The following is a 14,865-nucleotide window of genomic DNA, read 5'->3' as shown; positions in this document are numbered from 1 at the left end:
CATGGGGAGGTGATGATGAAGGTGGGGTCTTCCTCCCCTCCCAGGTGGCAGAAGGCATGGCCTACATCGAGCGCATGAACTTCATCCACCGGGACCTGAGGGCTGCCAACATCCTCGTCTCAGAGACGCTCTGCTGCAAAATCGCCGATTTCGGCCTGGCCAGGCTCATTGAGAACGAGTACCTGGCACAGGAAGGTGGGTGTCTCTGGGATTTTCAGGGTCCCCTGGACGAAGGGAGGAAAGATAAATCTGACTCCATGTTCTTAGAAGGCTAATTTGTTATTTTATTATATGATATTATGTTAAAGAATGCTATACTAAAACTATACTAAAGAATAGAGAAAGGATACAGAGAGAAGGCTTAACAAGATACTAATGAAAAACCCGTGACTCTCCCTGAGTCCTGACACAGCTGGACCACGATTGATCATTAAGTCAAAACAATTCACATTAAACCAATCAAACAATGACCAGTTGGTAAACAATGTCCAAACCACATTCCAAAGCAGCAAAACACAGGAGAAGCAAATCAGATCATTATTGTTTTCCTTTTTCTCTGAGGCTTCTCAGCTTCCCAGGAGAAGAATCCTGGCGAAGGGATTTTTCAGAAAATATGACAGTGACAGTTGTCCTTCCCAGCACTGCCCTTATTTCCCACCCTCCTGGGAATGCCAGGATACCAGGCTGGCATCAGGCACAGGGCAGCAGAGCCCATGGCAAGAGGCAGAGAAACAGAAACACCCAAAATCCAAAAGAAACGGAAACACCCAAAAGTCCTGGGAGATGCAGCAATGCTTGGGGACTATAAAAACAACTGAAAACTACAGAGGGAAATGGGGGAAAAACTCTTTTGGCTCTGTCTGGGGGAGTCCTGCTGCCCCTCCAGTTGTTTGCTGGAGAAATTTGGCCTCTGCTAGTGAAGGCTGCTGCCTGTGGCCAGGTTTTTGCAGGGATTCTGTCCAGAGGAGAGGAAATAAAAGAGCTGGAGCCACAAATCTGGATCCAGCAGCAGCTTCCAGGTGTGCCAGGCAAACCAAGCCCTGAGCACATCAGGTCCCTTCCACAGAAGAGGGACCACATTGAAAAACAATAAATCACAGAATCACTGAATTTGGAAAACACTTCAGAGATCATCCCTGTACTGAGCTCTGACTCCGAGGTCAGGCATGAGATCAAATCATTCAGATTGCAAAGGGACTCTACAGAGCATCAAGGAAAGCAGCAGAAATGACTGAAATAAAACAATTCAGTCAGGCATAAGTGGCACTTACCAGAAGATTTTCAAATTTTGAAAATCTGTCCAATTCTAGAGTTGGGATGAGATAAAATTTCCCTTAAAATATACTCCAAGGAAAGGAAATGTAAGAGTTTTTGTGGGGTTTTTTAATAAGATAATAAACATTTCTTTCAATTTTCTGTCCCCAAAATACTTTTTGATAAAAATTATACCCATTTCAACATGCAGAACTATTTCAGAGTAGTAAAAGATCCCAATTGTAATTTGTAAACTGCCATGGAAGGGAATTTTTAATTTGCTGCAAATTTTTAAGGCAGTTTTATCCTAAGAGAAGCTTTGATGAAATCAGTATAATTCTGTTAATAACAAAGGAGCTGCTTTCCCAGCTCCCATCATCATTTTTCCAGCCAGCTTTGCTCTGGAATAACACCTCTCCTCTATCTGCTTTGACCAATTCTCACTTCATAAATTGCATTTCCCAGCCTTGTCACTCAGAGTGTGATGTGCAACAACTGAGGTGCTTATTTCACACCCTGCAGTTGGATTTCCAGTCCTGTGAGGATGTGTATAAATAAAAATGTGGTTTCCTCTGCAGTGTAACATGATCAGTTCCCACTTATCAAGGTGGTTTTGCTGTTGGTTGGGGTTTTTTTGTTTTTTTTGGTTTTTTTTAGCTAAACTGAAATTGCAACTTTTTGGTCATTGCTGTCCACAGTGGGTTAAGCAAGAACTTGGTGGACAAAATAAAAAAGGGACTTATTTTGGTTTTAATAAAACTATGCAGCATTAAGGACTGGGGAATTTACATTTGCTGTTATATTTCTGCACTTTTGCTAAAACAACCTCCTTCTAATAAGTGATTTCACAGAATCACAGAGTACGAGGTTGCAAATAGACCTCAAGGATCATCTGATACACTTTTTCTTGGCAAAAGCCGAAAAAATTTTATACAGAATAAAATCCTGCTGTTGTAGTCCCATAATAAATCTGCCAAATTGGTTTTGAATATCCCATCCAGCTCTGGGATAGAGCAGGTCCAGAGGAGGATGTGCAGATAACCAAAGGGCTGGAGCCCCTCTCCTAGGAAGAACCACAGAATCATAACCAAGAGCCCAAAGGAACCAGGGCTCATCTTGGGGGAATCCTTGTTCCTGTGACAGGTGAGGGAGATGCTCTAACTCCAGGAGTTATTTCCCTTTGTTTCCTTTGGGACAGGTGCCAAATTTCCCATCAAATGGACAGCTCCAGAGGCCATTAACTATGGGGTTTTCACCATCAAATCTGACGTGTGGTCATTTGGGATCCTCCTGACAGAGATCATCACCTTCGGCAGGATCCCTTATCCAGGTACAGGATCCCTTTTCTGGATACAGGATTATTTATACAGGTACAGGATCCCTTAGCCAGGTACAGGATCCCTTTTCTGGATACAGGATTATTTATACAGGTACAGGATCCCTTAGCCAGGTACAGGATCCCTTTTCTGGGTGCAGAATGTCTTATCTAGGTACAGGGTTATTTATCCAGGTACAGAGGATCCCTTATCCAGGTACAGGATTATTTATCCAGATACAGGATCCCTTATCCAGGTATAGGATCCATTATCCAGGTATAGGATTCTTTATCCAGGTATAGCATCCCTCATCCAGGTATAGGATTCCTTACCAGGTATAGGATCCTTTATCCAGGTATAGGATCCATTATCCAAGTACAGAATCCCTTATGCAGATACAGAATCCCTTATCCAGGTATAGCATCCCTTATCCAAGTATAGGATTCTTTATCCAGGTACAGGATCCCTTATCCAGGTATAGGATCCCTTATCCAGGTATAGCATCCCTTATCCAGGTATAGGATCCCTTACCAGGTAGAGGATCCCTTATCCAAGCACAGGATCCTTTATCCAGGTATAGAATTCCTTATCAGGGTACAGGATCCAAGTAGAGGATCCCTTATCCAGGTATAGAATTCCTTATCAGGGTACAGGATCCCTTATCAGGTACAGGATTCCTTATCCAGGTGCAGGGTGCTGGGAATGCAGGATGAGTGTCCAGACACTTCCAAGCACCCAGTGCTGCTCTAGGCTTGGAGGTACTCACTGAGGTGTGCCCAGACACACCCAGCTGTCTTTCTTAGAATCACAGAACTGTTTCAGTTGCAAAAGGCCACTAAATTGAATTTACCCAGCACTGCCAAGGCCACCATTCACCCATGTCCCCAAGTGCCACATTTACATGTCTGGTAAATCCCTCCAGGGATGGGGACTCCATCACTGCTCTGGGCAGCTGTGCCAGGGCTGGAAAACCTTTTCCATGAAGAAATTGTTTTTAATACCCAGTCAAAAAGTCCTTTGGTACAATCTGAGGCCATTTCCTCTTGTTCTCTGGGAGCAGAGCCTGACCCCCCTGGCTGTCCCCTCCTGTCAGGGAGTTGTGCAGAGCCACAAGGTCCCCCCTGAGCCTCCTTTTCTCCAGGCTGAGCCCCTTCCCCAGCTCCCTCAGCCTCTCCTGGTGCTCCAGCCCCTTCCCCAGCTGTTCCCTGTCCTGGGCACGCTCCAGCCCCTCAGTGTCCCTCTTGTCACAAGAGCTCCTTCAAGCTGGCTTTCCTTCCCTCAGTTATACCTGTGCAAAGCCAAACATAAAGAGGGGGATCGGGAAGGGACAGAGGGTTGGAGGGGAAGCACAACCCTGAGGAAGGGTTTCCAGAATTCAGGAATTCCAGATTCAGGAACCACCACAGACCCTCCAGCCCTGCCTGGGTGTGAACTTCAGGGAGCACTGACCTTCCCCCACCTTGGGTGCTGAATAACTCCTGCTGGGCTGTGTTTCCCCCCAGGAATGACCAACCCCGAGGTGATTCGCAACCTGGAGCGGGGTTACCGCATGCCCTGCCCGGAGTCGTGTCCCGGGGAGCTTTACAGCATCATCCTCAAGTGCTGGCGCAGCAACCCCGAGGAGCGCCCCACCTTCGAGTACCTGCAGTCCGTGCTCGAGGACTTCTACACCTCCACGGAGCAGCAGTACGAGCCCGAGCCTCAGCAGTGAGCCACAGCCCCGCCAGCCCCTGGGGACAGCGCTGCAGGACAGCCACCACCCGCCGGTGGCTCGGTGCCCGCGTTTCTTTTCCTCCCGTCCGCCCGTGGAGATGGGGAATGAGGAGAGACACGAGGGAGGAGGATGCTGCCAGCTCTGTGGCTGTCGCAAAGACTGAAGAGGTGGCTGAGAGGTGGCACAGCTCCTCGGAGGGTTGTGCCCAGAGGCATCACCTCTGGCGCGAAGGACAGAAAACTCCTTCGTGACCCACCTGGATAGAGAAAAGCCCCTCAGCCGCGCACCTGAAGCTCCGGGAAGAGGGGTCAGTGGCCAGGGTGGTGGTGTGGGGGGTGAAGAATCACTGCCCCACTCTTCTGGCGATGCTGCACCCCCTCCGTGCCGCGGGCAGGGCTGGCAGCGTGTCCTGTCCGCACCTCCTTGGGCCACACCAGCTTTGGAGCGTTCCTGCCGGGTGATGCCCCCTCTCTGCCTCAAATCAGTAATAAAAAACTGGATACGAGGATTTCCCGCTTCTTTATTGAGGCGTCAGGGTGTGAGCGAGCCCCTGGAGGAGAAGGGAGAGGTCGGGGGCCTCCCCGGGCAGAGCGGGGTGATGCTGGGGTGGTACCCGGGGAGGGAATGGGGCGATGCCCGAGGAGCAGGAGAGATGTTCGTGGTGTGGCCACGAGATGTCCCTCCTTCCCAGCGAATCTGGATGGCTCTTGGGAAGTAAAAACTCACGTTATAAAAAACCACTTCAGAAATAAAACCCTTCCTCGCTTGGCTGAGCCTTTGCTGCACAAGCTCCCAGTGCAACAGCACGGCAGGAGCCACTCTGCACCCAGCCCGGGAGGGCTTAAATGCCATTTCCCTGGTTTCTGGTGAATCTCCAACCCGGGGAAATGCCCAAAAGAGGCTTCAGGCTCGTCTCCAGTCAGGAGTTTCTCGGGGCTGAGGAGTAGAGGGCAAAGACAAAGGGCACAGATGGCACATGGAAGGAGTGTGAGCTCCAGGCTGGGGCGAGGGGGAACACTCCAGAACCATCTCCCCAGGGTGTTTCATCTGCTGCTCTCTCCTCCATGAAGTAGATTTCGAGTCCAGCTCTAGAGGGTGCATTTCACAGTGGAAAAGGGATGCCATGGGAAAGAAACAGCAGAGATGGGAAGAGAAATCTCCAATAGAAATTAAAATATTCCAATGGGACTTGTAAGAAAGATAGGGACAGATTTTTTATCAGGATCAGTTGTGATGGAACAAGAGGAGATGTTTTTTTAAATTAAAATAGGGTAGATTTAGACCAGATATAAGGAAGATTTTTTTTTAGAATGAGAGTGGTGAGGCCCTGGCACAGGGTGCCCAGAGAAGCTGTGGCTGCCCCTGGATCCCTGGAAGTGTCCAAGGCCAGGCTGAACATTGGGGCTTGGAGCAGCCTGGGATAGTGGGAGGTGTCTCTGCCCATGGCAGGGGCCTTAGAATGAGATGATCCTTAAGATCCCTTCTGACCTAAACCATTCCATGATTCTATGTCATGTGTATCAGAAAAAGGACCCAACCAAGCCCAAGCCATGACACAGAATTACCTGTTCATGCCACTGCCTCACAAGGGCCTGGGAGAAAAAGGTGTTGTCCCCCTAAGGGGGAAAGGAGGATTTAATAACAATAAATGACCTCCAAAACTGAGAAAGAAGGGAACTGGCTGAGATGACCCAGCCTCAGAAATGTCAGGTCTAGTGCAGAAACCCTAAAGTTTCTGGGATTTTTCCATAGGGATGATGGATGGAGGTCTATGGGAGACCTGCATCCCTCTAGGACTGCACTGGAGCTGGGTGGGAAACCTTGGGCTGTGGAAAAGATCTCCATCCTCCCAACCTGAACCCTGTGAACTCAAGGCTAGTAAGTCCTAGAAACAATTTAAGATTAATCAGGGTCGGTCCAGTTCCTTTGTGGTTCCCAAGGGACAAGTCACCTGTGCTATAATTACACAAATCCCTTTTTGAACCACGGGGGTGGAAAGCCTTTTATTCAATAACTTCACTGGAGTTGAAGGAAAAATCTTTCCCCTTGTTTGAACTCCAGCTTGGTCTCTACCAGATACCAGAAGCTCCATGCAGAACCAGCAGATTCCTGCTAATGAGATGATAGTCAGGAAATAAATACAGATGAAAGCTGTTTGACTCCTTGGGTGTTAATATTTTATTGAAGTGAATGCTGTGGATTATTTGTGCTGGAGCAAAGCAGGAAGAAGGGCTGCAGGGTGTCTGCTGAGCACTTGTACATTGCATTATCGCCCAAGGCCAAAGTGTCAAGTGTTGTGGCTCAAATTAGAAAGGAAATGGATATTTTTATGGCCAGTTGCAGCACGTGGCCAAGCCCAGGGTGAACATAACAAGAGGCTGTGGGCTGAGCTTCCTCTGCACTGGACACCATGGTCCTTTTTGTTCTTGCTGAACAATCATGTTAAATTTGTTCCCTGGGGCAGACCTGGCTCCATGAAGCCACTGGAAACTCTTCCCTTGCTTTGGGGAGCAGGCTGGGGCTGTGCCACCAGCTGAGCCTCTCCAGAGGATGGAGGGAGAGCATGAGTTCTGTGAGCAGCCAGGGTTTTACAAAGCATCCACAGTTTTACAAAACACCCACCAAAACCACTGGGAAATGGGCCCTGCAGCTCTTCCACCACAGCTGGACAGAAAAGGACCTGTACCCTAGATCATGGACATCAGGGGGTGCAGCCACAATCCCAGGTGAGGAGTGGGGTGCTGCATCTGTGACCTCCAGCCTAGGATGTCTCCAATGCCATCAGAAAGCTCTGGAAAAACCCTTTCATCCCCATACCAACCTGGCAGCCTAAGAGGTGCCTCTTCACATGGGTGAGCTCCAGCCAGAGGCTCACAGGGGAGTCTCAGAGCAGGAGAAAGGTGATAAAAGTGATCCAGGCTCTCAAATTCAACCTGCCCAAGAAGAATTTGTTGGGCTGTGCAAAGGTATTTCACAAGATATGAGTCAATTCCTGCCACAGACAGAGCATGAACCCCTGAATGGCCCAGACAAGGATTAAAAAGATTATCAAGTGATGTGTATCCTGCATAATATCCAAGAACATCCTTTCATTTCTTTCCTGGGTGCCACTGGAATGGTCTTTCCAATTCTCACACTGAAATTCTCCACTGTTGGTCTTTGCTTTCCCAGGCAGCCTTGGTCCTGTTACTGCATCCCCATCTTCTGTCTGAAATTTCATCTCTGTGGGTAAGGTCTGGTCTTGTGCTGAGTTCCTTGTCATTAACACCCTGTTTGCAAGTGGTTTGAGGCTTTGGAGAGAAGGTTTTTGTGGTATTTCTCAGCTCTCCACCTTGCAGATGTAGAACTAGCCCGTGGCTGCAATGTAAAACCTTCCCTGGGCGATGGCTGTGCACTGTGACACCTTGGCAAAGTGGGGAGTGCATCTGGAAACTCGGAGCCAGGGCCAGCCTGGGAGATTGGCATGGAAAAATCAGCAGGTGCTGAGGGGAGAGAGGAGGGAGAGCAAAGGAAAACCACTGAGAGGGCAGGGCTGTGGGGAGCTGCAGCACTGGGTGGTTTTTCTGCTGTCTGTATGAAAGGTGTGAGCTCCAGCTTTTCTCAGAACCTGGGCACTCCCAGCAGTGTGGATTTTCTCATGTCTAATGAAAGATCCAGCCTGGAGCTGTGAGATGGGCTTGGTCAGCTGGGGTAAAACAAGAGCAAAGCAGCATCAAAGTCGTGTCACAGAGCCATGGAATCACAGAATGCTTTGGGATAGAAGGAACCTGAAAGTTAATCTTCATCCAACCCCCTGCCATGAGCAGAGACACCTTCCACTATCCCAGGGTGCTCGAAGCCCAGTCCAACCTGACCGTGGATACTTCCAGGGAGAGCCACAACTTCTTCACATACAAGAATTTCTTCCTAAAGCCTAATTGAAATCTATCCTCCTTCAGCTTAAAGTCCCACATCCTGGAAAACAGGATTTTATTTCAATGCCATCCCATGCTGGGCTCTTGTTTGGAGCAGGACAGCACTGGCTGTTCACACATGCACGCTGCCACATTCCAGGAGCTCAGGATCTCTCCCAAGGGGATTAAGGGAGGATCCAAGTGTCTCCACCTGCTCTGTGCAGAGCAGGCTGCCTGGAGTTTGCCTTGCTGGCACTGCAAATCGAGGCTGCCAGGGAAGGGAGGTGGAGAGGAGCCCTCACCTTGCTCTGTTGTACCTCCACCCACGCACAGCGGGGTAAATATTGCCTGGCAAACACTGCAGAGCAAACAAGGGCATCAATGCCCTGCCAGGCTGGGCTCTGGGATCTGAGCTGCTCCACCAAAGGGAACAAGGATCACTTTTTCCAGGAGGGCCCCCTCCCTGGCCAGGCTGCCCAGTAGCCCAGTGCCAAGGGAGAATTCACTGAGCTTGCTTCTCCAAGGAGTCTTGGTTCAGAGCATCCCCAAGAGTGGTGACACTCCAGGCTGGCTCTGAAAAGCATCTGTGGCCATCCCTGAGCGCCCCCAACCAAGGAGAAGCTGTGTCTGTGTGTCACAGTCAGGCTGTGAGGGTGGCAGGGAGCACAGATGTGTTCCTGGTGGGAACCAGAGACAGAACCTGCAACAAATCAGCCCAAGGAGAGTCCTCTCCATCCCCACTTGGGATGCCCAGGGCAACATTCCACCTCTGCCAGCAGCCAGGAAAACCCTCCAGGCATAACAGGGCTCAAGGGAAGCATTTTCCTTGGTCACTCAGATGCCCCAAAGAGGTTTGTGTTGGGTTGCAGGCAGAGGGCTGGGGCTCTCTCTGGAGGATTGCTCACCCCTCAGGGGGCTGAGCCAGGTGTTACAACACCATCCCTGGCTTGGAAAGTCTCTAAATCACTGATTTCCTTGTTCTGCTCTGCCAGGGCTCATGCTGCACCCTTCCCCATGACATTTGTGGTTGTCCACCACTGCAGACAGGCTGTGACCTGCCGTGGGTTCTCCTTTCCTAGGCTGCTTCCACACCTCCTTTCTCTGGGGTTTTCTCCTCCCTTAATCTGTCCAAGGTCACTCCCAGCTAAAATTAGCAGTTTATCCAGTGTTGGAGAGAAGGGAAGGCCAGCTGCTCTGGTCTGCTCATGATCCTGGGAGTTGGCAACAGGAGATCCAGTTCTGACTCCCCTTGGAGATGAGGATGGCCTTGCCATCCTCGTGGTTACAAGGAAAGGATTTGTAGCCAGCTTGTCCTCTCTCCTTAAATCTGAGCTACAGGTCTCTGCCAGCAAAGCAGGAGGGAAGGAACATCTCCCTGGAGCCACCAATCCCTGCCACCCTCCTCCAAATGCCAGATGTCACCCTGATTGTACCAGAGCCAGACATCATTGTCTCTGTGAGAGATTCCCCAGGAATCTCTGCAGGAGATTCCCCTCAGCCTTTCAAGTGTATATTTAACTCATCCTCACCTGAACCTTCTTTCTGACCTTATCTTTCCTCCTTTCTTTCAAGGGTAGGCTGAAGCCACAGGGTGGAGACAGTGGAAAGGCAGCTGTGGCAGGGTGGTGGGAGATTTCTGTGGTCAGCCCACTGCCCTGGGCTGGTGCTGCTCAGGGTCATGATCAGAATTGGGAGTTTAAACCACATTGATGTCTGGGAGTCAGGACACTGCTGGAAATGAGGCAACAGCCTGCCCAGGACAGTGGCTGAATTACCATCCCTGGAGGGGTGAAAAGATATGTGGATGTGGCACTTGGGGACATAGGTGAGTGGTGGCCTTGGCAGTGCTGAGGGATGGTTGGACTTGGTGATCCCAGAGGGCTTTTCCAGCCTAAATGATTCCATAACCACAGGAAGCCTCCAAGCCACTGGGATAAGCCTTGACTGGGGATTGTGCTCTGGCTAGCAGGGGGATCTTCAGCTGCTCTGAACAGGTAAATGTGAAAGGCTTTGTCCCTGGTTTCTTATGCAGATCAAACCTCCAGAACAACTGGTCTGTCCCATCCAGGAGACCAGAAATTAATATCACACCTTGCCTCTCCCATCTGCATCTGACCAAAAAATAAAAATAAAAATAAATAAAAATAAAATCACAGAATCACGGAATGGTTCGGGTTGGAAGACATCCTAAAGGTCAGCCAGCTCCAGCCTCCCTGGACAGGAACACCTTCACTAGACTTTATCATCTTCAAACAAGGATCTCAGGGGCCTTCCTTCCAAACACTGCCAGGGCTGCTCTGGCTGATGTTGACCCTTCAGTGCCTTAAACTTTGGCACCTACTCAGTACAGCTGTGCTTGTAAACAAAAAATCACCAGTTCTTTCCCCTGGCCCTGAGGCCAGTTGGTCTTCTCTGGCTATGTCCATGCTATTAAACTCTCTCAACCTCCAAAACAGTGTGGACAGATCCAAAATATATTTTGGGAGTTGTTCTTGATGCGTGCTGTCTCCAGACTGATGCCCAGGGATTGTTTGGATTTTTAATAGTTTCTGGGAGTAACAGGTTAAGAGTTTACCAGTGGAGACGTTCAGATTCCTGGCTGGGTTGAACTTAATATCCCAGACACATCCAATAAACACAAATTTGCCTGAAATCACCAGTACTGGTTTTCATCTGGTGGTCAGAGCCACCTCTCTCCATGGGCCAGCACCACAGAGGATGTCAATCAGCCCAACTGGTCAGACTGGAAAAAGTCACCTCTGCCATCCATGGGCTGGCAAATGTTTATCCCAGGTGTTTAGATGCTCCTGTAGGTTCCCAGCCCTGTCTCTACACGGGCCTGGAGCCCTCTGTATCTCCAGATCTCCTCCCCTTGGGCTGTGCAGCATCTCCCCACAGCTCCCCTGGCACCGTAGGTGGTCCTCCAGCCCCACCGCACGGTCGCTTCCCCCTGATAACTCCAGGGTCTCCAGGGTCACCCCAAGGGCAGCAGGGGGACATGTATCAACCAGCCCCGACACGCTGCACTCCAGGAGTAGCTGTGTTTAGAGCCAGGGACTCTCTGATCTTCAATAACCTGGCAGCAGCTTGTAAACAGTGCGTTTGACGTGATAGCATCCTCCGTGAGCAATTTACACCCTTCCCCCCCAGCCCCCTGCCCTCTTCTCACTCCCTCTTTGGCTCCCAAATTGCTGGGAGAGGCTCAGCCTGTGGCTGAGTGTTGGATGCAGTGGGCTGGGGAGTCAGGGAAGGCTGCAGGGGTGGGAGCACTGGTCTGTGTGTGTGCTCTGCGTGCACAGTTTGGGTGTGTGGTGCTGCAGAAGCACCAATGGTGTTTCTAAAATAGTGCCTTGCTTTTTCTCTTATGGATTTGAGCTAAAAAGAGTGGGACAGTGGGACACTGCGAAGCCTTTGGCATGGACCAACAGCATCCCAGCCCCAAGTGTGGCATGAAAATGCAAAGCCATTTGTTGGGAATAAAGCAACACCCAGCAGGCTGGTGATCTAAATTCACCTCCTGTTTCATAGAATACTTGAATGGTTTGGGTTGGAAGGGACCCTAAAGATCAACTTGTTCCACAATTCCCAGGGTGCTCCAAGCAACCAACCTGGCCTTGGACACTTCCAGGGATCCAGAGGCAGGCACAGCTTCTCTGGGCAACCTGTGCCAGGGCCTCCCCACCTCAAAGGGAACAATTCCTTCCCAACACCCCATCTATCCCTGGCCTCTGGCAGTGGGAAGCCATTTCCTGTGTCCTGCCCCTCCATGGCTTGCCCCAAGCCCCTCTCCAGCTTCCCACCCTCAGCTCCTTGTACACAAGTAAGGAAGGCCTGAGCCCTGGGGATGGACTGTGTTTTATTCAGAGGGGTTCTCTTGGCCTTGTCCCACTTGGATGCAAAAGGAAGGAACATTGGGATAACTCATTGCAGGGGAAATGCCCCACCAATGATCACTCTGAAGCAGGAGGAGGCCAAAAGGATGGATGAAGGGATAGGGGATCACCCCATATCTCTGTCTCTCCTAGAAACATGGAAAAACCCCTTTGAAGTTCTGTCTCCAAACTCTCCATCCTCTTAGTCTGGCACAGGTCTGGCTTGGCCTGGATAGCACCCACCCAGGCGAGTCCCAGGCACAGTTTTGGGGTTTTTATGAGCCAGACACCTTCCCAAATTCCCAATAACCATTGTGAGCCCAGCCATCCTTTTGAAGAAAGCTTAATAGGATGGACCCAACCCATGCTGCAGGACCAGAGGGTCCTTCCACCCGGGGAGAAAACAAAATACAAAAGCAGGAGAAACCAAAGAGCTCTACAGCACATCTTTCCTCTCCTCTTCCCCTGGGTAAAGCAGCAGGTGAAGGCCATGGGACAGAGCCCAGCTGTGCTGGCTACTTCCAGCACAATCTCCCATGAAATCCCTGCTGTCAGCCCCACTCCTCCTCCTCCTCCTCCTCCTCCTCCTCTTGCTCGGAGCAGGACGGCAAAACAACCCTGCCGCATCCCTGCTGGCCGGGGAGCCGCTCAAGGTGACAGTCCCTGCACATCTGTGCCTGTCCCCTGGGCACCCCTGTCCTCCCTGGGGAATGTTCTGTCCCCGGCAGCGGGAGCGTCACGGGGGAGAGCCTGCGTCAGGCTCGGCTGCCACCGAGGCCTTGACTCCTGCTGGGAACAGGAAGGGCTGTGCTGGCAGACCGGTCTGGAATAACGGGGTTGGTTGGGGGAGATGAAACAGGAAAGCTTTATAAATATGATTGCCTGGCAAAAGGATTTGAGAATATGGAAACTATAAGCGAGGTTGAAATGAAAGCAAGTTTTGAGATACCTTAGTTACTGAACAACTGGAAAACAATGGTGTGAAGGTAATCCCTTTTTGATGGAACAACACCCTCTGCTTGCAGACATGTCCAAGGGTCAGAGCAGACCCGACTAGCTTGGCAGAAGGGGTCCAAAGAGGAGTTTTTAGTGTTTAAAATATAACACAGTATGGAAATGAAATGATTCTTATAGACTGTATGTAAATGCTGTAGGATTTGTATCTTTTACTACATTGGCTAGTGAAAATTAGAATATTCAGCACAGGAGAAGATTTATTGTATTGTAATGGGAATTCTCTCTCTTTACTCTTCCTTGCTCTCTTATCCTCTTTCTCTCTCTCTCTCTCTCATCCTCTTTACCACACTCTTGCCTTCTCTCTCTTTCCCACCCTCTTTACTTCTCTCTCTCTCTACCACTCTCTTTACTTCTCTCTCTCTCTCTTTCCCACTCTCTTTCCCTCTCTCAGCCCTGCTCCAGCTGTGGCTGGCAGCTCCCAGCAAGGCCCTGCTCCCAGGCCCTTTGCAATAAACCCCAAGTTCCACCACCTGGCTTTAGAGATCTCTCATCTCCATCCTTCCCAACCATCCAACCCCCAGTTGCTCCTACAGGGGTTGGGGCACGGGATGCTCCAGTCCATGTCCCTTAGCTGGTGGCTCCAGGGTAGAACAGCACCTTGGTGGCAGGACCTTTTATGTGGACCTTTTATGTGGCAGGACCTTGGTGGTCACCAAGACAAATCTTGAGCCTCCCAAAAGCCCTCCCTGCCCTGTGCATCCAGCAGAGGAAAGGTCCAAACCCACCCACAATCACCCCACACCTGACAGTCAGCCCTCTAAGGCTCTTCACGCAACATCCTGCCCACACTCAGCAAGAAAACAACAGAATTTGGGTGAAATGCAAAGTCCAGTCTGCCCAGAAATGTTTCTTCCTGCTTCAACAGAAAGTGCTGGATACACCCAGCAGCAGGCTGAGCACTTCCCATGGGATATTTTTTAGATCCCATTCTTCTCCTCCTCCTCCTCTCAGACATAGGGTTTGTACCCCTGTTTGTACCCTGACAAAGCCCTGGTGTGTTGCTCAAAGTCTTGCTGATGTAAAATTGGGTTTTCTTTCTATCCATAGAAACATCCACACTGTTTTCATGTGGATTATAAATCCACCATGACTTTGACAGGGATTTTCCCTAGCCCACAGACTCAATCACCTGTTAGTGCTAAACCAAATGAGGACAAGGAATGGTCAAAGCTCTGGAATTCCCAGAGATGAGATGCAGAACTGCACTGGAGCCTGCACCCACCATGCACAGGGAGAGTGTTTCAGCCTTTGCTGCAGTCCTGGCAGCCCACCAGTATGGATAGTGAGGAAAAAAAAGTGTTTTCCATCTTAAAGAGAAATCTGTTCCTAGTCAGAGAAAGTTTCTCCTTTCCTGGTATCCACTGAGCTCAGCCAGCCCAGAGGAAGTGAGGTCCCCTCCTCATGCCTTTCCTCTGTTAATCTTTTCTCTTAGGTGCAACATCTGCAAGGCCCAGAGGGCCCAGCAAGATGGAATCAATTCCTCCCTCCTCCTCCTTACGTGAACAGGAGCATTGGAGCTACTGGAAGCTCAGCCATGCCTTTGCCCCATGTCCCTGAGAAGAAAACTCAGCACCAGGAAGTGCCACAAGATCTCAAAGATAAGGTAATGCCATTTTGGTGTTTACCCTCTTTTCTTCCATATATTCTCTGTATTCTTTACACATCTATTTTTTATGTGGCAGGACTTTGGTGGTCACTAAGACAAATCTGAGCCTCCCAAAACCCCTCACTGCCCTCTGCATCCAGAGGGCAGGTCCAAACCCTCCAAGGCTCTTCACACAACACCCAGCCCACACTCA

The 14,865-nt window shown here is 50.1% G+C and overlaps 1 protein-coding gene across 1 annotated transcript in view; it reads left to right on the top strand.

Moving 5' to 3' along the window:
* The window catches only part of BLK (BLK proto-oncogene, Src family tyrosine kinase), a 43,872-nt gene extending 39,080 nt beyond the window's left edge, over positions 1 to 4,792 (top strand). Inside the window, exons 11-13 of the mRNA XM_050972698.1 lie at positions 45 to 195; positions 2,453 to 2,584; positions 4,073 to 4,792. Coding sequence (XP_050828655.1) covers positions 45 to 195; positions 2,453 to 2,584; positions 4,073 to 4,281 — 492 coding nt within the window. The 3' untranslated portion in view covers positions 4,282 to 4,792. The remainder of the gene's footprint in view (positions 1 to 44; positions 196 to 2,452; positions 2,585 to 4,072) is intronic.
* Positions 4,793 to 14,865: the final 10,073 nt, after the last annotated feature.

Source organism: Serinus canaria, chromosome 3 (assembly GCF_022539315.1).
Source record: "Serinus canaria isolate serCan28SL12 chromosome 3, serCan2020, whole genome shotgun sequence".
NCBI classification, from domain to species: Eukaryota; Metazoa; Chordata; class Aves; order Passeriformes; family Fringillidae; genus Serinus; species Serinus canaria.
This window is presented reverse-complemented; position numbering and strand designations above follow the sequence as displayed.